Raw genomic sequence first — 22,388 nt, forward strand, 5'->3', positions numbered from 1 at the left:
CTGTCCAGTTTACAGTCCTAAAACCCAGAAGGGAATTACCGCTAAATTGGTAAATTGAAATCATTACTGAACAGCTCTTAATACAGTGTTTTTAGTAAAAAAAACAACAACACATAATTGATTTTCTTTTTGCAAATTAAAATTAGGCAAGGATAAATGTACAGGCGGCTCAGTAGGTTGTTCCATAACACATTTATTTAAATGAAATTACAATCTGAGAATTACAATTAAATTAAATTAAATTAAAAATTGAATGTATGCATTTAGCAGGCGCTTTTATCCAAAGCGACTTATAGTGCATTCAGGCTAACATTTTTTGCCTAACATGTGCTCCCTGGGAATCGAACCCACAACCTTTATTAAATTAAATAGGCTATGGCAGTGTGTTTGTTCTGTACTCTTAAAAAACTTAAAAACACAAAACCCTTTAAAAGAATTACAGAACGTATTTTTAGCACAAATTAAAAGGTTAAGTCTGTATCTTTAAAAGTATATGTCTGAATATACTGGCTAGAAAACATGTTTTTTTTGTATCACAAAACTAAAATCAAATAAATTAAAACAAACATTTTCTGTTTTTACCAACACCCTATTTTAAACAGTTTTATTCAATAATGAAATGGAAGGTACAGCCACAAGTGTCTTTTGAACTTTTATTTTGAAGTTCGTTCCGTGTAGGCGGTGTTGTTGAGATTTGCGCGCGCTGCAGCGCTCAGCCAATCCCGGCCCTGACCCGAGGCTCGTCACTGTCCTGATCCTCCATGGATCCTCCGAGCAGAATGGCGGCTCTTTTGGAATCGTTGCTGCTCAGTAAAGTGGAGTTAGGCGAGGCTGTGCTCTGGCTCAGAGGACGACACGTAAGAGCTGTACTTTCTCACTAGTGCTGCGGTGTCTTACTGTCACTGCGTGGTCGAGTGGAAGAGAGATTGTTCTCCTGAAATACAGTCAGCTAATTTATAGCTGCGTTAGCAAACAAACATTAAGGAGTCGCTTTATTTTAGAGCTGGATGTTTACAGTTTTGTTGGTTATTTTATGATAACTGCCACAGAACCTCTCCGAGGGATAAGCAGGAACGCTGTCATCAGCAAGTTTCTGTTTGGTGGAAAATTAAAAACAGGTTTTGGGGAAAATACATATATTTTAATACACATTACCTTCCAAGTTGGTATATTTGTTTTGATTGAGAGTAAAGTTAGTTCAATATAACATTTACTTAAGATAACTGAATTAATTTTTGTGTCAGAATAAAAACTGTTTTTTTAACGCGGTATATAACGTACAGTAATGTTTTAGTAGTATTTAGTAATACTGTGTTTTGAAAGAGTTTTTTATAATTTCGTTTTAGTGAGTTTATGAACTTTTTCATTACTATTAAATTCTATTTATCTTTATCCTATTTTTAACTTTGTTTCAGTTTTAGTTGTTTTATTTTATTTAACTTATTTTAGTTAGTTGCAAACGCATTTCTAACTTTTCTTTAGGGGTTACGTATTTGTTTATTTATTTTTATATTTTATTTCTAAATTTAAGTTAATGAAAAGGTTTTAGTTTCAGTTAACGATAAGAGCACTGATAATGTAATATGAAGTGGAGAAATTTCATACAAAATATCCAAATAAAAATCAAATTTTTTTTTGCTGTAAACACACAAGTAACTTGTTTGAGGTTTATTATTTCATAAAGTGTCATACAACTTGCATGAGGTTTTATTTATTGTGATTACATTAACATTTAATTTGATTCAGTTAAGAAATTAATATGGATAACTAAAATGTTGTCTCTGCATTATTTATTGGTAGCTTTTTGGGGCTCAGTTTGTAGTGTATTCAATTCTAGTGTCTTGGATCATGACTTAAATTTGATTCTTTTTTTCTTGCCAGGTTTGTGAATCCCAAAACTTTCCATTCAAGTTCAGCAAAGAGGAGTTTGTGCCTTTCCTATTGAATTTTTTGCGTGATCAGAGCAGTCAGACTTTGACCCATGGCCCCACCACGCCTGCCAAGACCCCCAGCACCTCCAGATCTGTCAGGACTCAGGACTTTTCTCGGAGAGGCAACAAATCCACACCAATTCAGACTTCACGCAGCGGCAGTCGAGTCCAGCTCTTCTCTCCTGCCCCGTCTGTGTCCCCGGTGAGTGAGAGGAGTGAGCAGGAGACCCCATTTACCGGCTCTCATTGTTTGAGTGGCATCAGTGCCCTCAGTAGCCCTTCCTTCAGCTCTGTCTGGAGCCCTGCTCCCCGCAGCACCCTCTCTGAGCGCCGCTCCGCCCAGCGTCCCAGCCTTGGCGACTTCATGACATCACCCCCAGAGACGCAGCACAGAGGCCGCAGGAGGAGCGGGGGGTTTGGGGGGGGTGCACCCGGCCGCCAGACGGGAACTCGCAGTGCTGCGTCGGAGGAAGGAATTCGCTGGGATGGAGGAGGCAGGAGGAGCAGAGGTGTGGGGAGGACTGAACCAGTGTCACCTCCAGCACCGGTGCAGCTCAACTTCAATAATTTGGAGGACTTTCCACCAGTGGGTGCCGCCCAGTCTTCACCAGTGTAAGTAAGGAGTCAGTGACTAATATTAGTATCAGTTATGTATTAATGTTGGTTTAAAAAAAAACTAAAAAACCTATATACAGGGCTTAAAGTTCTCCGGCACCGGCTCAGAAGTTTTTGGTCCTATAAACACGGGACGCACACTAGCTGCTGAATGGAAAAAGAAGCCTGGGTCTCGAGCGTGGTGAAAAAGCTGTGAGGCACAATGGTCAAAGATTTTCATTTAGCATCATATTTACATAGAAAAGCTATATAAAAAGCAGCGGAGCTTTGTAAACGGCTCAGAGTTATCATGTCATCCCCATGAGAACGGGATTTTTGAAAAAGATAATTTTACCAGTAAAGACTGTATGTGTGAAAGGGGCTAAACCACTGATATATCTATTTTATAGATCAGTGGGCTAAACTCTTCCTCTGCTTATGCTGTGAGTTTGGGTTGCTTAATGTTCATCTGGGAGAACTCACTTGATTTTTAATGTAAATCATTTAAACCTATGCCAACACTGAGAACATATTTCTAAATATGTGATTTATTTTACATTGCGATTTCAAAATAAAAGTCTTTGACTTTGCATGTGGTCAAAATTGAAAATTAAATGGATATAAACATGGTTGAATCATATGAAACATCACCAGACCGTTTGAGCGGTCTGCCGTATTTGTTATAATATAGGCATATTACATTATGTATTTAATGGTGTTGTTCAATAAAACGATGTACTTGGTTTTAAAACTTTAATTTAGGCCAATTATCATTGCCTCATCTTTACTTAATATATTAATATAGTCATATTAAAGCCTGTTTTTTCACTTTGTTCTATTTGTATTACTAAAAAAGATCAGATTACTCAATTGTCAAAATAATCAGATTACTTGATTAGCAAATTAATCATTAGTTAACCACTAGATCAGTTAAAACTTTACAAAATACAACCGCATTGTTTTAATTTTTGTGATTTAAAAGACAAATATGTTGTCATTTGAAAATAAATACTTAAAGTATTCAAACATTGTCTTGTTCTAGTGAACCAAGTGTCTGCATTTTGTCTCTTCTTGTAAACTAAGACCATGTCAACACAAAATCTCCGTCCACATGAAACGCAAACACATGCTATGATACACTGTAAAGAGCATGCCAAACCAACAGGTGACTAATATAATCTCAACCGTAAAGCCATGTTGGCCAATCAGAAGCCTGAAAAAGTTTCTAGTAGGTGGAGATAACAACGCAGGCTCTGATCTCACAATCCAAAAACTCGCTTCTCTGTCTATACGATAACACTGCAACCAGAGTTTTTGGAAATCTTCACCCTGGCAGGCGTTTTAAAATTTTTTCGGTTTCAGTAACCTGGCACTGCGTTTGCCTGTGGCCGAATGGCCTAACCACGTACAAAAAGCTGCGGTTTTAAAAATTTCCTTAGTGCCTTTGAGCATGATAAAGCTCATAATTTTCTAAGTGTATGACATTGCTTTCATTCTCCAGGTCAATCATATATTCCTGAAAAAAAAATCTGTTAGGAAATAAGGAAAGCCGTAACTTTGCCGGAGTATCCTTTCAAATGTTAAAGTTGCCAAAGTAACTGCATTCTTTGCATGTGCTGCACTTTATTTGTACCATGTTTATTTCATTAGTTTATTTATTAGAATTTGAAAGATAATAACAACATTGATTAATAAGTGAGATCTGATTTTAGTCCTTGAAAACCAAAAAAGTAGTGCAAGTCGTTGAAAGTCCTGGAATTGTATTTTGCCGTATCTGTACAAACCCTGTTTAAGTTGCCAGTTCTTGGACCATTTTAGATGAGCACTAGAGGTGATTTAGCCAATCACAACACAGTCACACTAGGCCAGCTAACCAATCAGAGCCCATTGCTTATTTCTGAGGCAGGGGCTTCATAAAAGCAGGAAATGATCAGCACGTTTTTCAGAGAAGGGACAGAGCGATGTGGAATAAAGGTAAATTATGTGAAAAATTAGGCATTGACCTTGACGAAAAAAATGGTTAGTTTCCCTGTTTTTTTTGTTTTTTTTGCACATCCTTTGAATGTTCTAGTTAGTGGTGCATATGTGTATTTATTGCAATTTCATGATAAATATAATATGAAAGATAAATGAAAACTTTTCTTCTGCTTTTCCAGAGCAACCAAACCTTCTCGGAGAATCAACCCAACTCCCGTAAGTGCTGAGCGGCCTAACTCCAAACCTAAGAGCTGCTTCACATCCACCCCGCTCAGCCTCCCTGCCAGCCCCCCTGCCATACCAGAGAGTGATGGGGCCAAACTCACCTCTGGCAGCCCTCACAGTCTGCAGGAAGAGAGAGAGTTGCTTAGGAGAGAAAGGTATGTTTGGGCTGTAATATTTAATTTGAATAATATCCCTGTGTTTATCTGTCACTAATTGTCCTCTTGTTTTCTTTAGGTCTAAACTTGCCCAGCAGACCAGCTCCCCACTGAAAACCACCCCTGCCATCTGTACCCCAACCAAAACATTGCACAGACAGGGGTCAAAGGTGACCCCTGACCCTCAGTCACCTTGCCCTGATCCAAGCAAAGTGACACAGAAATCAGAGCTGGATCTCTTAGCAGAGCTGTACTGTACCTGCATTTCAGGTGAATGGCCTCTAGAGGGTGCCGTATACAGCTGTAATCTTTTACAGCTGATCAAAGTTTGCTCCTTTATTTATTTATTTTTTATATTTGCGAAAATCAGTTTAATACTGAAAGGAATATATATCTACTCAAAATATTGGGTTCAGTGATTTTTTTTTTTTTAAGAAATGAATGATTTTATTCAGCAGGGAGATACATATATACACATATATCAATACATAATTTTTAAGCCCCCTGTTTCTTAAGAAAAAAAAGTAATAAAATCTTACCCTAAACTTTTGAACTGTGGCATATATTTTCATAAGAATAAGATGAAGTCTGTTTTAAAGTTGAATGTGTTTTGCTTCTAGAGAACCTGGTTCCTTGTGTCTTCCTGGAGCTGTTCTTCGTGCTGCAGCTCTTGACATCTCATGGCGTGTCTGTCTCTGAATCTGGGGAGGAAGGAAACAGTTTATGTGAAGACAGCCCAGGTGAGTTTGAGCGCAAACTATCAGTAATTTAAAGATTATTTAATCCTTCAAGTTTTTCGACAACATGATAAATCACGCTGAAGGAATGTCATAAGGATGGGTTTTTTTATCATAAGCTTTAAAAATGCATTACTCATACATTATTCTTTGCTGAAAGCTCCTATTTATAACATTTATGATCATCTTTTGTCATCTTTTTAAAATTGTACTGTCCAATAAAGTAAATTTCTTAAACTCAGTGTATTTTACAGTAAATGGTATTATTGCAATTATTAGTAATATTTTGCTTGAGTTAATTTATAAATTAAGCAGATATTATAATAGTAATAATGTGTTTTGATAATAGTACTATTATATAATCTATATTAATAACTTAATTATAATTATATTAATCCTGATATACAACTTATTATAATTAATAATCATATGTATATTATTGTCGTTGTATCATCATATAGAATGGATTCAGTTTATGGATTTTAAAGTGTGGATTTAAAAAAATTATATATGCTACATAATTGCATCACTGTGCTTGTTAAATATTTATTCTAGGTTTGAGAATGAAAATCTCAAAATGAATAATAAACCTTGTAGAGATTAGACACAATATTGAATTTTATACAGATAAAAAACAATGCTTTGAAGGATAGACTTACAGTCTTTAAAATGTGTTTTGCACTAAATAAAAGTCCTACAACCTATAATTTTCACAACTTCCCCAAAACTGCTTTTATGGACTGTCAACTGAAATAGTTTTACGAAAGACATTTCACCAGCTGAACAATTATGTTGTTAAACCACAGTACAATAATTTATTCCGTCCCTTACAGCCTTAGTTTAATTCCTGTCAAAAATCAATTTTGCGCTACACTGCTTAAGGTCTGTGATGATGATGAATTTGATCTGTGTGCTGTTCTTTATGTTCATGCAGATGTGTTGGAGAAAGCTTACCTGGGAAATGTCCACAACTGTGTGTATTTTTCTGTGAGGGTGTTGGAGAATCAGTTTGAGTAAGTCTGGTTATTGTTTAATTACTGCTCACTCAAATCGGTCTCAGAGAGTCTGACTGTCTGTCTTCTCTGTTGGTCAGGTTGGTCTCACACCTGGACAAATGCACGCTACGGCTTCTGTCTGAGAATGAGAGAGTCGGGACTTTCTCCTCATCGCTGAAAGATCGTCTGGCACAAGCTCAGGACAACTGCACAGCTAAAGTAAGCAATAGTTTGAAAACAACCAATACGTTACCCTTTGAAAGCTCGCACTGAATAATCCCCACACTTTCTCAGGTGCTCCCCAGTCCACCTTTGTTCGTTCATTCAGTCCCGTTCCAGCCCGCCACAGACAACCGCTCCAATTTTAGCAGTGACAGGGCCTTCCACACCTTTAAAAAGCAAAGGTACACTGCAAACCATGAATCTTTTTCAGACATATGTGACGTTATCAGTTTGATATGGTTCATGTTATGCTTTCTGCTTTTGTAGGGATGTGTTTTACGGTTTTCTCAGAGAATGGGAGGACTCTCACAAAGAACCTGGCTGGGATTTTGAGGCTGCATTAGGCAGTAGAGTCAGGTGACTTTTTTTTTTGGACATTTTATTCTCTTTTGGTATGATATACATATCCTCCCCAAATCATTTTGATTGTTATTCCTATTTTAATATTTTCTTATACCCACAGAATGATGGTCAGTCAGCTCACAGCAGCAGGAAGCCACTCTCACTTTGCTAGACTCTTCCAGAAGCAGCTGATCCAGGTGAGCCACAATGAATGATTATTCTGACATTTATTCTTATCCTCTGTCTGGCTGTTTTAAATTCTTTCCATTTCTGCTCTAGATGTGCAAAGGTTCTTGTGTGCTGGGGTCCTCCAGTGATGCCCCTGATGCTGATTTGCTCGGCATGCTGGGAGCAGACAGCCTGGGTCGTCTGAAGCGCCTGCAGCAGCGTCTGGTCCAGCCTCAAGGACTCATTGGTCCCTGCCCTCCACCATCCTTTCCTGGTCATCAGGAGTTCTTCAAGTGCTTCCTACAAACTGCCAGCTGGTAAATGTTGTTGACACAGGCCTTGAACTTTTCGAAGTTTGAGTGCAGTTTAATTTCCTGTTGACATTTTTTGTTGAAACGGGAAGTGCGCAGGACTAATCAAATTGCTTATCTCTTTGTAAACAGCGAATAGTTATTCATTTAACATCACAGCACAGAAAAATGCTGGGTTAAAGCAGTGGAAAAACCCACCAGAGCTACATTAAATTAAAAATATAGTAACTGTAATATTGTGAAATGACAATTTAAAATAACTCTAGTCATCAGTGTCACATAATCTTTCAGAAATCATTCAAATATGCTGATTTGGTGCTCAAGAAACATTTATTAGTTTTTTATTGTGGAAAACTGTTGTTGCATAATATTTTTGAGGAACTGTTTTTTTTTTTGCTTATCCAAGTATTAATTTCTTGGAAAAAAAAATTATTGACCCTTAACACTAGTATATACTTGCTTAAAGTACATTTTGTCAGCTTTTAGGAGTACAGTGCCGTATGTCAAAGTTAATAATAGATTAAACACTTTAATTTTGAGTTAATGGATTCATTAAGTGTTTTGGTGCTTGGCTCTAATTCCTGTCATCTTTATACTAGCTGTCAGCTAAACCAGCATCTGAAAGATGGTCTGTGTCAGCAGCTGCTGAAGCTAGATGAGGTGTCCATCCTCGGTCCAGACGCCAGCCCTGCCCGGGGAGAGGAGACGGGTGATGGAGACATGGAGCAGCAGGTTAGAGCAGAAAGCAAAATATTCACATGCTCTACAGTAATCAGAGGCTTGAATGGGTTTAAAATGCACATCTGTGGTCTTTGTTTTAGGATGAGAAGCAGCGTTTCTCCTCTGTGCTTCTCACGGCTCGACTTCTGGCCAAGTTTTTGGGCTTCATCTCTTTCCTGCCTTACCAGACCTCTGAGCTGCCGTCGAGAGACATACAGGACACTGCGATCACTCTGCGGATCAAGGTAAGGATTGTATAAGGGCAAGATTTTATTTTGGCCCTAGAAGCTATGTTTCACAGCCTAATTTGGTTTTATATACGTATATTGTCAAGAGTTCTCCAGTGCTTGATGTGTGTGCGGTGTTGAGGAGTTCAGTGCATAGGAGACGCACCATTTTGACAGTGCCCTGGATAGTGGAGTTCCTGTCCATGCTGGATTACATTGGCCCACTTCTTCCTTTTTACAGGACTGCTCTGTGCCTTCTGCTCCAGATCTACAAGTGAGTTTGAGATGTACGTCAAAGATGATCTCTGCGTGTGATTTGTGTTGTTAATTACGGTTGTGTGTGTGTCAGGAGGATGGTATTGGGTCGAGGAGGGGAGCTGTGTTACATGAATCAGCTGCTCATGGTGGCAGTTTTGGGCTGGCTCTTCCAGGTGAGATAACTCAAGTGAGGTTCTAAAATTGATTGAAATTGCGTAAAAAATATTTTAATGTGTGATGTTGCCAAACAGCAGAACGCTGCTATCTAAGACACAGAGTAGAGACACTGCTGATTTGTTTAAATTTGACACCAGGGTGAAAGCTATTGCTACTATGCTACTGTTGTAGTCAGAGACCTCTAATGTGTACAACTGTGTGTAAAGTTAGACAAATTTACTTATTACTTATGACTAGGGGTCAACAGCTATATGTGTTTCAGGGCTGATGCCCACATTGATTATTACAGATCAAGTAAGACCGATATTTTGAATCGACAAATGTCTGGTAAAAAATTAAAATTAATGTCAAAATTAAGAATAACAAGGGCTCTGACAAAAACTTTCATTAAATGCTTTTCAATTATTTTAATGCCAAATCGATATTGAAAATGATCCATACCGATAACCATAAAATATTTAAAATCGGCACAGATAATAGGTTGACCCCTACTTATGACACAACAGTCCATGCCATCATTTATTATAAAGTCTAAAAATATAAAAAAAAATTCAAAAATGTACCCAAAATGCTCTTAAACAGTGATCTGAATCTACTTTTAGAGTAAAAGCAGGCGTGAATGGATTGGAAAGTTAACTGGGTTCTTTTTTGCTTTTGCTAACTGAAAGAAATCTGAGTTTGGTCAAAAGCGACTGAACTAAAAATGACTTATTTCATAATTAATTCAAGGCATCATTTGATAGTTTGTTTTGCATACACTGTTTATCATATCACAATTGACCAAATTGTGCAGCCTTGTCAAAGAAGATAGGCTATGAACCTGTCAAAACTTTCTGTAATTGTCTCTTTTAGATCCCTATCTTCCCTGAAGATCTCTTCTTTAGCACAGATCTAAAGGAAGATGTTAAAGAACTGGAGAATATTCCAAGCTCTCAGGGGCTGGTGAGTGGGTCTCTGATTTTTTGCTCTGGGTACCTTTAACTTTTTCCTGTGTTTATTTATCTTTCCTTTTTTCTGAGTTGGCAATGTGTATAATACTGTATATTTACTTTCCAGGACACCCTCCCGTTAGTGGACCAACAGCTTCTCTACACTTGCTGTCCATATTTAGGTGAGAGTGAACTGTTCGGGGAGAAAAAAAAATAAGTGGCTTAAAATTCCAGTTGAGGGTGATGGATGTATCTTTGTCATTCTTTTGGCAGGGGAGTTTCGTAAGCTGCTTGCTGCTTTTGTTGCTGGTAGTACATCCAAGAGCGGAGGCTTAATTCGCAAGATCACCCCCACATCTGCAGAACTGAGGGGACCATCCACCACCCGTTCACAGCAGAAACTTCAGGTACACTGCCAGCAAAATGCCTCCCATCTGTAGAAGAATTAAGGGCATGTCGTCCATGTGTGGCTGTTCATGTTTTTCCATGTGTTTTTCCATAGGTTGACCTGGAACAGGCCTTCTTTCACAACCAGCCCCCATCTCTCAGACGGACTGTAGAGTTTGTTGCTGAGAGAGTCGGATCCAACTGCGTCAAACACATCAAGTCAGTCTCTCACTGTTTAATCAGTTTGTCTTATTCTGTATGTTAGTCTGTGTAAATCATTTAAGATTTGGTTTTCATCATTCCTATTTTCCTAACTCTGTGTGGTAGGGCTACGCTTGTGTTGGAGCTCGTGAAGGGTGGAGAGAAAACTCTCAGAGATAGTTTGGGTTTGGAGGGTGTCAACACGGCCAAGTTAAACGATTCTATCTGTGCTCAGCTGTGTGACGCAGGCATGCAGGCTCTAGATACAGCAACCAGGTCAGCAGCTCTCTTCTCTCATTACATATATATCATGTTGTTGGACGTGTTTTGGACTAGTTGTCCTCGATCACATCCTCTCATGATAGGTTCTGCAGTGAAAATGCCCCTGGAGCTGTCCGAGTACTTCTTCCTCTGGAGACCTCTCCTTCTGTGAGTAAAACAGTTACTATTAATCAATTCAGTCCATTTAAAATCCTGTTGCAGTGCTCAAATACAGTGTTTGTCTTGGGTGTATAGTGTTGTACAGAATTACTTTTTTTGTCATTTCATTTCCTGATTAATTTTAGAAAAAATTATTTAAGTTAATTTAGTTACTTTGCTATGTGATTAATATTTTATGATGTGGTTTAGATCCTGACCACTGCTGAGAGCATCACCACCCGTTTGGCTACAGAAAAGGCTTGCAGCTGGCTCTCCTCCAACATCACAAGTAGTGAAGTCTAATTTTAGTGACATTTTAAAATGGCAAATGCTCTATTACTTATTTTGTAGGAAGGTGTTTTTTTTTCTTTTTTTTAAAGGATTTGAATTAACCATTTGAATTTATCCCTCAGCACTGCTGAAGAGGGAGTGGAAGAGTGCTTTTGATAGGGTGATGAAGAGTGTGCCCTCATCCATCAGTTTGGATGCTGAAGAGGGCGAGGGATTGAGCAGGAGTCAGCAGGTCCAAAAGAGTACCTCAGGGCTTAGTGCTGGGCCCTCTTGTGTTTCAGACTGCATCCATAAAGTTCCACTGGGTTCACAAGTCATGATTGAAATAAAGGTGATTATTGCTAATTGGGTGTCAGAAAAGTTGTACAAACTAGTTAAAACAGATTCATTGGTGGATTGGTGGATTTCTGATGGTGATTTATACAAAATATAATTTAATGGTGAGAAATGAGACCTCCACACAATTGCTGAAAGTAAACACACAATTCACACAATTACTCAGTGAAACATTTTTTTTTTATTATTTCTTAGACCTTATCAGAAGTTTTTTTTTTTTTTTTGAAAATTAAACCTAAAGCTATTTAAATTATTTTAAAGTTAAAATAATCTGTATTACTACTTATACAACAGTTGTAACAAGAAAGCAATGAGTAAACCTATTGTAATTCACATTTTCAAATGTGAGTCAGATCACAAACAATGGGGTGGTGTTGGCGCAGTGGATAAGACACACGTCTTTGGTGTGAGAGACTCGGGTTCGAATCCACTGTGAGACACCAATGTGTCCCTGAGCAAGACACTTAACCCCTAGTTGCTCCAGAGGCGTACGACCTCTGACATATATAGCAATTGTAAGTCGCTTTGGATAAAAGCGTCAGCTAAATGGATAAATGTAAATGTAAACCATGTTGTCTCGTTTCAGGAGGTTTTAAGTGTTGCTGTAGGACCCAGATCTGATGAGGAAGTTTACACTGTTCATCAGATCGAGTCTCTGCTGGACAGAGTGGGACAAACACTTGGATGCAGAAAAGTAATCAGAACCCCTTCAAGCGTACTTGATTCAAAACTTTATAATCCACATCATTCAATGTTTTAATACTTTATTTTGAACTGTTTACTACACTTACACAGTCTTTCCTTTGTCCTGGTCTTTTTTCTAGCTCCTCTCCCCCGTGGTTGAGCAGATGTTGTTGCGTTGTACTGTTCAGCTTGCCTGCAAACTTGGTGAGAGTGCAATTAATGGAAAATTGAGAAAAGAACATAGTCAATTCTGTACATAATTAATATCCTATTGTGTCTGTTTGGGTTTGTTTCCATGTGCAGTATCCGGGGAGCTGCCACTTGTCTCCTCAGCCGAGGGTAACAAGAGACCTGCTCTTCTGGAAAAGTTTCTAGTTCTGTGGTCTCAGACTCCCTCTCCGCCTTTGCATCTTCTCCTAAGTGAACCCACTTTGACTGCCATTTTAAGTGCCACAGATAGTGAGGTATAACCGCTGATTTAATCTTGTAGTTGATGCAGTTTGCTTGTAAATATAACCCTTATTCTGCATTAAAACTAAAAACATTGGTGAATTGGTGATTTAAATTGTTTTATCTTTTAATATCCCAGAGGACTGACTACCTGTTCCTGATAAGACAGCTAATAGAGAGGGGTCTTTTAGGAGAGGAGGAAGTGGGCACTAACTGGCAAAAGTTGTCAGCGTTATCTTGGCCAGCGGTAATTGCTTCTTGCATATGATATGTGTTAACTCTTTTTAGAGAGAGCAAAACATTACGTTTTGAGGCTGGAATTCTCACAAATCACAGTCTGATGGCTTTTCTCATTTGCTTTTGTAGGAGTCTGCAGAGAAGTTTCAGCAGCTCTCTTTGGGCACCCAGTTCCCATTGCCTTCACTGCCAAACCACAGGGATATTCTGCAGGTCTCTCAGTGACCACCAGGGGGACACAGTCATCTACATTACCAACTGTACACATGAATCCCAGCCAAACACTATTGTATTAACAGACAGCAAGTGATGCATATTTGAACACAATAATGCTTAAACCTGCAATATATATGATTTTAAAAATATTTTAAAGTCTGATTTATTAGTTGCAAGGAGAGTATTTGCTGCTTAAAAATGCTGATTTGATAAGACAAGCCATTGATGGATTATAAACCTTAAAACACATTTTGTGGGGAAATTTTAGCAGGGCTTTGCCAGTTTTCTCTCGTGCTGCCTCAAAGTAGAAAAAGATAAAGACCATTCACTGTGCTTTCTTGTCATTTATGAAATCCTATTTATTTGTTTTAAGTGCATGTAAATGTTTTTCTGCTTGTTGGTTGATGAGTGTGTCTGTTTGTATGCTTTTCTTAGTCTATATTTGCGGAAGATTTGCACTTTGTTAATGTTGGACAATGTTTTCATCTGATTAATGCTAAACCTATCTAATGTAATAAAATGTAATTTTGTGAATAATGTCAAAGTGTCTTTAATGTGTTAGATTTATAGCTCAGCTAGGCTGCTCTTTTGACGAATTTCATGGGAACTGACCATTTTAAAATGGAAATAAGAAATGTATAAAACGGAGAAATCGGGGTAATATAATTATTTTTCTCTGTAGAAGTAATGACTCTCCGTGTCACGAATTACTCCAGTGAAGGTGAAGCTAAATTTTCACAGGCCATTACTCCACTTTTCCGAGTCTCATAATCTTTCAGAAATATAATATGACTAGGAAGATATTTTAATATAGATATTCTATTCTAATAATTATAATATGCTAATTTGATGCTCAAGAAACATTTATTCTTGTAATTTTGAAAACATTTGTGCTGCTTAATAATTTTGTAGAAACGGTGATAATGAACAGCATTCAACAATAAAGCAGTTATTTGCCAGAGATAAGTGTGATTTTTAAACAATTTTTTATTTGCTGAATAAATTTATTAATTTATTTTAGAAAAATCTTACAGAGCCCTTCATTTTAAACATTCGTGCATATGCTTTTAAAAGCGGAAAAACTATTGGCCTAATTAGCGTACACGAGATTATAATAAAGCAGAGACGTGTAGTTAATGCGTGCCTTCAGGCGAACACCTCGCCTTTGTTTCTTTTTCCAAAGTTTTCTACTATGGCGATGGCCTGCCTCATGAATATTAAAGTTATACTGAAGTTGCTTCCAGGATTGACCAGTAAAAATCTAAGCCCCGCCTTATTCAAAATTCAAGGTTCGTTCAGCAAATCGGAAAGAACCATGGGAACTAACGTCGTCCTGCCTTATTAATATTCATGAGCGAAGCCTTCGCCGTAGTATGATTCGTAACCTCGCCTTCAGTAGAGACGGCAGGAAGTTTCAGCGCAGTGCAACTGCGGCCGCGGCTTTATGATGAGCTCTGTGATTGTCTAGACGATATAAATAACATGACCCGAAAAACTTGGTTTCCTCACCCTGCTCGGAATAATTCAGTGCTCTGGAGGGATTTAATAAATGGACTCTAACGGTCAGCTGAACTTAAACTCATCGTTTCCCTCCTCCGCCCGGTGTCAAACGAATGGCAAACGTGAAAGTCGCGATTCGAGTCCGTCCGCTGAACTCCAGGTACGATAAGCTTTCTTGAATCTTATGTTGCATTATTTATCTGTAAAAGCTCGTGATAAAACTGCTGAATACAGTCATATTGAGTTCATAAACAGCACTGAGTTGATGGTGCTGTTGCTATGTCTGGGAATAGACCTGCGCTGACTGAACGCCAACTGAAACAAATAAACTGCCATTCAATAAAACTATCGCGTGAGCTTTGCATCTACACATCTCATTATATTGCAAATCTATATGATCTACTATACAAGTAATTAAACTTTTAAAACGTCAAATAAATGATAGCGTTTTCATAAACAACGCATAACGATGCATTAAATATATTATGCATAAGCAGTGCACACATGAAGACAATGCATGTTATGATGATCAACGCTGTTTTTGTTCACGATAAATGTACTATAATCATCAAAAATCTCCTTGAATCCCCTAAAACCCCTTCCCCCAAAACTGACAGTACTGTATAATTGTAATGTCCTGTTTGTATCAATTTTACAGAATTGCATTACAAATGTGTTGCATCACTAAAATCTAATGGATGTGTTTTGCTTTAACTTTTTTAAAAAAGGGGGGTATCCTGTATACAGAGTTTTACCCAAGAGAGCCCACTGCCCCACCCTGCAGCATTAGCCAAATTACTACAGTATGTGGGTCCTGGACAGGGGAGTAAAGAAACTCCTCCCAGATTGACACACAAAGCTGTGTGCGTGTGTCTGGCCGGAGCTGCTAGCCTTGACATTTAAAGAGTCTCCCTGAAGTGTGCATCACAAAGGACGACTTCATGGCTGTCCGTCTCTATTGTGCAAATGAAGATTGCTTTTTAACAGGCAGCCGTTGGTTTTATGAGTATGCGCATAATAAATATGTGACTTTATGCTCTTTGTGCTTTTGTAAAAAAAAGACTTCTGTTTGAGTTCAGAGTTTTAGCTGCTGCAGATGGCAGGAATTGTGTGGGAATGGCACAGAAATCCAAGTTTGTAAACATGTTCTCCTCATTACGAGAGTTATTTTTTCTTTCCACTGATTATGTTTTAAAATGCACCGTTTCTAGGCAGAGGTTTGTACACACACATACAGTGTCAGGCGAAGCAGGCTGTTGTGGTTGTGGGTAGGGCTTCCATTCATCGTTGGCAGAGTGAAACAGACCCACATGGTAAGAGCTTCATAACACTGAACATTCAGTGGGAGAGTCCATTGCTTAAAGGTGCGTAACATCTGCTGCATTATCAGCAGCAAACAGAACTGGAAAATAGGTTGATTTTGTACATTTTCAAAGAATTGTGCAATGATACTATGGCATTGTGATTGGTTGCTGAGGTGTTCCAAATAGTTTTTAGTGCATTTGCCAGGCTGTTTTGAATGGTTTCTAGGATGTTCTTACTCAGAGGCGTCGTGCCCATTCGAAGTGAGGGGGCACGTGCCCCCTCAGATTTCTGAGCCAAGTGGATTTTAAATGCAGCTTCCAAACAAAAAAAAAAAATTGCAGAATAATATTTTTTATATATTTGATACAATCACAGCGGTGTGATTAGATCGTTCAGTGCACAGCATCAGCTGCTAAATTCAAATCTGCGTTTGCTGGCTGGCGCTGAGCCAGAGACAGACGCGTTCGTACAACGCTTCATGATAACCAATCAGAAACTATTCTGTTGCGCTTATGGACGCAATGGCCAATCAGAGACGTCCAGAAGAGTCATCACTGAAACGCGGTGTTTTGTTCACTTGCTCGCTGACTGAATTATTTAGCGAATTCTCTCATCAGAAACAACAAAAAGTGCAGATGTGCGTACGAATGTAAGTAAGATATTCGTTTCATAATGTAAAGTGCTTCAGTGATTTTAATGGGAGTTTTTGAGAGTGCCTGAACTCTGCCTAGACTGAATGAAAATGTTTTTTGATAATGTAAATGTTCTTTACTCTCTGTAAAATGAAAGTGTTAAAATAAGTATCTTACAATATTGTTATTTAAAATTTACATTAAATGCAAATTCAGTCGTATTAAAAATATTTTATGGCATGATATGGCACTTAAGTAAAAAGTCAGGTTTTTATGTGTAGTTAATAGATTACACTACATTTCCATATATTGATCAAATAACAATCTATAAAGGTGCAAAACGCGTTTACCTACACATATTTGAGAAATGAGATATTTCCTGCTATATTAAGCATGTTTGGAATTGTTTTGAATAAAAAGGAAAAAAAAATAAATAAAAAAATAAGCCTATATCAGTTATACAGTGCTTTCGTAGAATGACTTATACCCCCGACCCCCCCCCCCCCCCCCAAAAAAAAATGTGCCCCCTCAAAAATCATGAATGCATGACGCCCCTGTTCTTACTGCTTAAAAAGTCAAACAGTCAAAAAAACCCATCCTCAAAGTTGCAGTAACCTAGTATTTTTTTAATACAATTTGTATTTGATACATATACACTACTGGTCAGTTTAGAGTAATTACTATTTTTGATTTGAAAGATTTTGACTGCATTTATTTAATTAAAATAATTTAGTGAATATTATTAGTATTTATAATATTACAATTGAAAAAAAAAAACTGTTTGTTATTTATGTCACCATTGTTATGTAATATGTTTTAATTAGTAATTTATTCCTGGGATGGAAAAGCTGATTTTTCAGCATCATTACTCCAGTCTTCAGTGTCACATGATCCCTCAGAAATCATTTTAACATGCTGTATTAGGGGCTTATTACTTGCCTGTTATTATTAGTACTAAATTATTAATAATTGTTCTTTAATTATTATAATATAATTAATATAATATAATTATAATTATTAGAAAATATTTTTGTGGAAATCCTTATACATATTTTTTCCGGATTCTTTGATGAATAAAAAATTCAAAAGAACAACACTCATTTGAAATATAAATCTTTTTACAACCGTGTAAATTTCTTTACTGTCACTTCTGATCAATTTAATTAAATTTCTTTTAAATTAATTAATTAATTTTTTTTTTCATACCCAAAGCTTTTGAATGGTAGTGTATCACAGTTTCCAAAAAATATTAAGTAGCAAAAACAATAAATAAATAATAACAATAATAATATATTTTTATTACTATTGTTATTAGTGATGATATTATTTTAATAATAATTTGAAGTGTTAATTATTATTCATATTTAAGTTTAACACATATCCCATAGTAGACCTGAACACCTTGATTCTAATCAATTTATAATTTATTTCATTTTTAGTCCGACATCAACAATAAAAAAGTACCACCACAAACTCACACCATTGGTTGAACTAGAAGTTGTTGTTGACAGTGTTTTGAAAGCACCTCAGAGCCACACAGTGTGAAAGTCCGCATACTGTACGAATGACTTACTTATAGTTGTGTGTGTGCATTAAACTAAATAGGAGAACATATTTTAACACTGAAAAATGACACACTGTAAGATGAAGTTTAGACTAACACGTTGTCAGAGTTTAGATTTGTATACAGCCGTGCTCCTACACTGGATTTCATTCTCTTGCATCAGTTTTATCTGGAACCCGATACTGTAGAGATTGCATAGCTGTCCTCACTGCTCTCTCACATACTGACACACATATCCTGCACGTGCGCACACACACACACACACACCTGATTCAGCTCAGCTGTGCAGTTCATGGAGGATTTTTCAGCTGTCTGTTTTCATTCTCATGCGACGCAGCAGAACTGTGGAGACGAATCCTCCAGACCCCCGGCCTCTCACTCCACTGCCCTGTCTGAATATGGGCCTGGATATGATCACAGCCAAATAAACATGCCTCTGAGGATTTTAGAAGGTTTATAGTTAACCTGGAGTGAACCAAACCATGCAATATGAAAAAAACTAAAAAGTATAATATCAATTTGGAACTGTTATCTTAGGGGGGAAAATTACATATGTTTGCACTTACATTTTTTTTTTCAGAATACATTGATTAATATAATGTTTAAATGAATAGAAATCTTTTGTAACATTGTAAATGTCTATGTTGTCACTGAATCTGAATTTAAAAAAAAGAAAGAAAATAAAATCATACATTCTCTCAACTTTAGAACACTAGTGTAAAAAACAAAGGCCTGCATATTTCAAATAACTAGGTCATATTTGACACTTTAAATGGCATTTTCCCCTCGAGTCTTGGTTATTTTCTGACTCTGGTAACTTGTTATTCTACACTCTCACATGTTCAGTAATGAATGAGCGTTTAGCCTGTTTTGAGTCACAAATACTTTTAACTAGGCACTAGAGTTTGTCGAATATGGTTGTTCTATACAGTAAATGTTTACTTAGTAGTTCTCTGAGCACTGTCTTGAATATCAGTCTGTTTGTTTTTGTTCTGCAGGGAGAGTCTGGATGGAGGACGGTTAGCTGTACAAGTAGAAGACAAAGTGGTGAGGGTCCGAAATGTGAAGGTAGGTCCATTTTTGTTTAAATATTAGTTCATACGTAATATTTATGATTATTTGTGAACTATTTAGTTGAATCTTTTAGCTTAGGGTGCCAGAAAGTACCTTTTTTTTAAAATTGCACTAGAAATGGTCAGTTGTTGACATTTCATTGGCTACATTGGCTGTAAGACTTCAAAGAGGAGGCGGTGTCAGGGTTAGATGGCTACTTGCAGTATCTCAGCAACAGGAAGTTTATAGTGAAAATGATTCTCTTCCTGCTGGATTACTCACTTGTTTATTTATTCCATGCATGAAAAGCATAGACCTATTTGATTATAGAAGCAACATGCTATTATCGCCTTCCACTTTACACATGAAAACCCCAAACACCTAAACAAGTAGCACACTTACCTTACACTTTCTAAAATCATTCCACACATTCTTGACAGAGAGCTTCAAAACCTGATTGGTGGGATGTTCTCTGCTTCTGGACCAAATAGTGTGGTGATGGCTACAGGGACTACAGGGCATAAATAAATATAAAAAAATATATAAGTGATGTCAATCGATTTAAAATAAAGTTAACTAATCAATCGCACATTTCTTATGAAATTCCAACATTAAAATTTTTATACTTTTGTATTGCAATAATTTCACATTCAATCTTCAAAATAATGTAGAAACAACATAGACAACATATTTTTGATGTTTGTTTAATGGCATCATTTTTTATGACTGAAGGTGAGTATCACTGATACCAATATTGCTGATGTCTCTAGGAAATTGTTCTTTTTTTCCTAATATTTAACCATTGACTATAGCCATTCAACATTACTGTATAATTGAGAGCTATCAATTGTAACATTTACTAGGCATTAAAAATAACAACAACTAATTTAAGTTAACTTAAACAATCTTCACATAAACCCATTATAATAAATATCATATTTACCTGTGCTCTTTTGCAAGTAGCAAATATACAGAAATTGAATTAAGTTTTTAAACACTGAATTCTAAATTAAATATAGATAAATTCTTAAAGCTACAAAAGTAATTTCTTTTCTCTTTTGTTCTTTGATTAACAGACATCACAGCAGCCAGGTTAGGTTATTAGGCTGCTATTACTTTAAGAGCTGCCGCTGCTGCTGCTGAGCATGATGTGGATCTGACATGCAAGCTTGTAGTTTCATTTGCGCTTTTAATATGAAATGATACAGATAACAGCGCTACAGTGATTTGTTCGTGGAATTGAATAGCATATTTTTGATGTTGTCGTAAAGATGTTCTGCATCTAAATAAACACAATTGTTGTCAAGGAAAAGAGACCGAAGCAGCAGTTGTGAGTGACAGTAAAGACTTTTACTTTGTTACAAATGAAAATCTATTTCAAATGACTATATCTGAAATGGCTTTTAATGTAACTGTGTGTCTCAAATGTATAGACACACTCTTACTTCTGAAGCAGGAAATACTCCCTTGCAGTCAGCACTTGATTAATAGATTAATGAAATGGCAGAAGCCACATCTGGTCACCTGCTGTAAGCATGTGAGCAAGATAAAGACTTACTTTCCATCAGGTTTTTTTAAAGAAAGTAAGATGGTTTTCAAGGGAATAGATGGGCTGCCATGAAGACAAGTGTGGAAGGCAGACAATAAAAACAGCAGGAAACACATTTTCACATTGTATTAATTGTTATTGCTGCACACATTAGAGGATAAGTGGTCTATGATCAGATCATAGTTCTTTTTGATATTAGTGTCCCGGGGCAGAGATCGGTCACATTAACTGAGTGATGAATGTCATGAGCCCAGTGTGTCAGTCGACTGAATCCCATTAAGAGTGAAATGAGAATCCAGAGGTCCAAGGAGTCTGAACGATTCATTATTATGTCTTTATTCCTGTGTTCACCTTAATGTTGAAATAATCATAATGTTATCAAAGCCATGGCCTAGTTGTTAACACCGATGCTTTGACATATTGTCTGAACTACAGTTTCATGTACAATAGTGTGAAAGTTTAGTACTAAAGTAGTGCATGTTTCCCAGATCAGATTGTTTGTTATAAAGTAAAATATAATAGTTCAGATAGTTTAATTGTTCAACCAAAAATGAAAACTCTGTCAACATTTACTTACCCTTATGTCATTCTAAACCTGTATAATTTTCTTTTTCTTTTGTGGAACAAAAGTATTTTAAACATTGTCATTAACCAAACAGTTTTAGTGACAATTGGCTTCCATTGAATGGGAAAAAAATAGCAAAATTTCTGCGTCCATGCAGTGTTATTTTAGTATTTTTATATATTATTACAGTTATTATTTCTATTTTGAATGAGCATTATTTTTATATTTTTAGTTTTTGTTTTCAGTTGAGTTTGTGCTTTTTGTCTTTTTTTTTAATTTATCTTTTAAATATTTTTCTTTACAAATATTTCTTCAATTTATTTTATTTAAGTTTTACTTATAATCATTTTAGTATGTAAAATTCAACTTATTTTAATTGTTGATCGGGCAACATTTCTGATTTTCACTTAAGTTTAACTAAAGTTTTTTCATCTAATATTCATATTTTAATTTGTCTTAATGAAAATGATTTTCAATATTTAACTAAAGCCCCTTTCACACAAGTTGGTCGAGAAGGGTCTGGCTGCAGACTTGCACTTGCACTCTCAGACTTGCACTCTCAGACACTTGTGCTTCCGCTAACGACGTCACTTGCAGTCTTTATTTTTTTTCATTTTATTCTATTTATTGATAACTTTTAGTTTGAATCTCTCATTTTACAACAGTAGACGTCACTTGCAATCAACACAAATCGTGCATGTTATAAAATATAGTACTTAATGTAATCCTGTTTCATAATGTTTCAGGAAACCAGGCCATGTGGAGCCATATTATCAGATCTGATTTTGTGTATTAGTATTGAGTCTAAATATAACGGTGCTAAATGCAATGTTGGGGCTCATTAGTAAAGCTGTGGGCCATATTGTGAGGTCATTAAGTCAGCTGCAGGATTGCTATTGTGTGAATATTTACACACCTGAACCGCAAATGTAATGTTATCTGGGTGACAGGTTGGCAATGCCCGGGCATGTTTCTGCATGCTCCTCCAAATGCACATGCTGTGCTGTGAAGATTGTGTTTGACTGGACGA

The 22,388-nt window shown here is 36.7% G+C and overlaps 2 protein-coding genes across 3 annotated transcripts in view; both read left to right on the top strand.

The window, feature by feature from the left end:
- The first annotated feature begins 733 nt into the window (after positions 1–733).
- Positions 734–13,727, top strand: cdan1 (codanin 1). 2 transcript variants are annotated; one of them, XM_059520708.1, is made up of 28 exons: positions 734–857; positions 1,882–2,543; positions 4,682–4,882; positions 4,962–5,152; positions 5,503–5,622; positions 6,554–6,632; positions 6,713–6,833; positions 6,909–7,018; positions 7,104–7,193; positions 7,300–7,375; positions 7,458–7,663; positions 8,257–8,389; positions 8,479–8,622; positions 8,712–8,878; positions 8,954–9,035; positions 9,892–9,981; positions 10,096–10,150; positions 10,242–10,375; positions 10,471–10,574; positions 10,683–10,832; positions 10,922–10,985; positions 11,187–11,265; positions 11,390–11,598; positions 12,190–12,297; positions 12,428–12,491; positions 12,591–12,751; positions 12,877–12,984; positions 13,104–13,727. In XM_059520708.1, the coding sequence occupies exons 1-28, from the start codon at positions 762–764 to the stop codon at positions 13,197–13,199; spliced, it is 3,900 nt and encodes a 1,299-aa protein (XP_059376691.1). In that variant the 5' UTR covers positions 734–761; the 3' UTR covers positions 13,200–13,727. The 2 variants fall into 2 exon arrangements, with proteins under 2 accessions (XP_059376691.1, XP_059376690.1); XM_059520707.1 differs by lacking the exon at positions 734–857 and adding an exon at positions 938–1,192.
- Positions 13,728–14,586: 859 nt separating this feature from the next.
- LOC132113387 (stAR-related lipid transfer protein 9-like) overlaps positions 14,587–22,388 on the top strand; it is a 52,215-nt gene continuing 44,413 nt past the window's right edge. Inside the window, exons 1-2 of the mRNA XM_059521170.1 lie at positions 14,587–14,850; positions 19,190–19,259. Coding sequence (XP_059377153.1) covers positions 14,804–14,850; positions 19,190–19,259 — 117 coding nt within the window. The 5' untranslated portion in view covers positions 14,587–14,803. The remainder of the gene's footprint in view (positions 14,851–19,189; positions 19,260–22,388) is intronic.

This window comes from Carassius carassius, chromosome 32 (genome assembly GCF_963082965.1).
Source record: "Carassius carassius chromosome 32, fCarCar2.1, whole genome shotgun sequence".
NCBI classification, from domain to species: domain Eukaryota; kingdom Metazoa; phylum Chordata; class Actinopteri; order Cypriniformes; family Cyprinidae; genus Carassius; species Carassius carassius.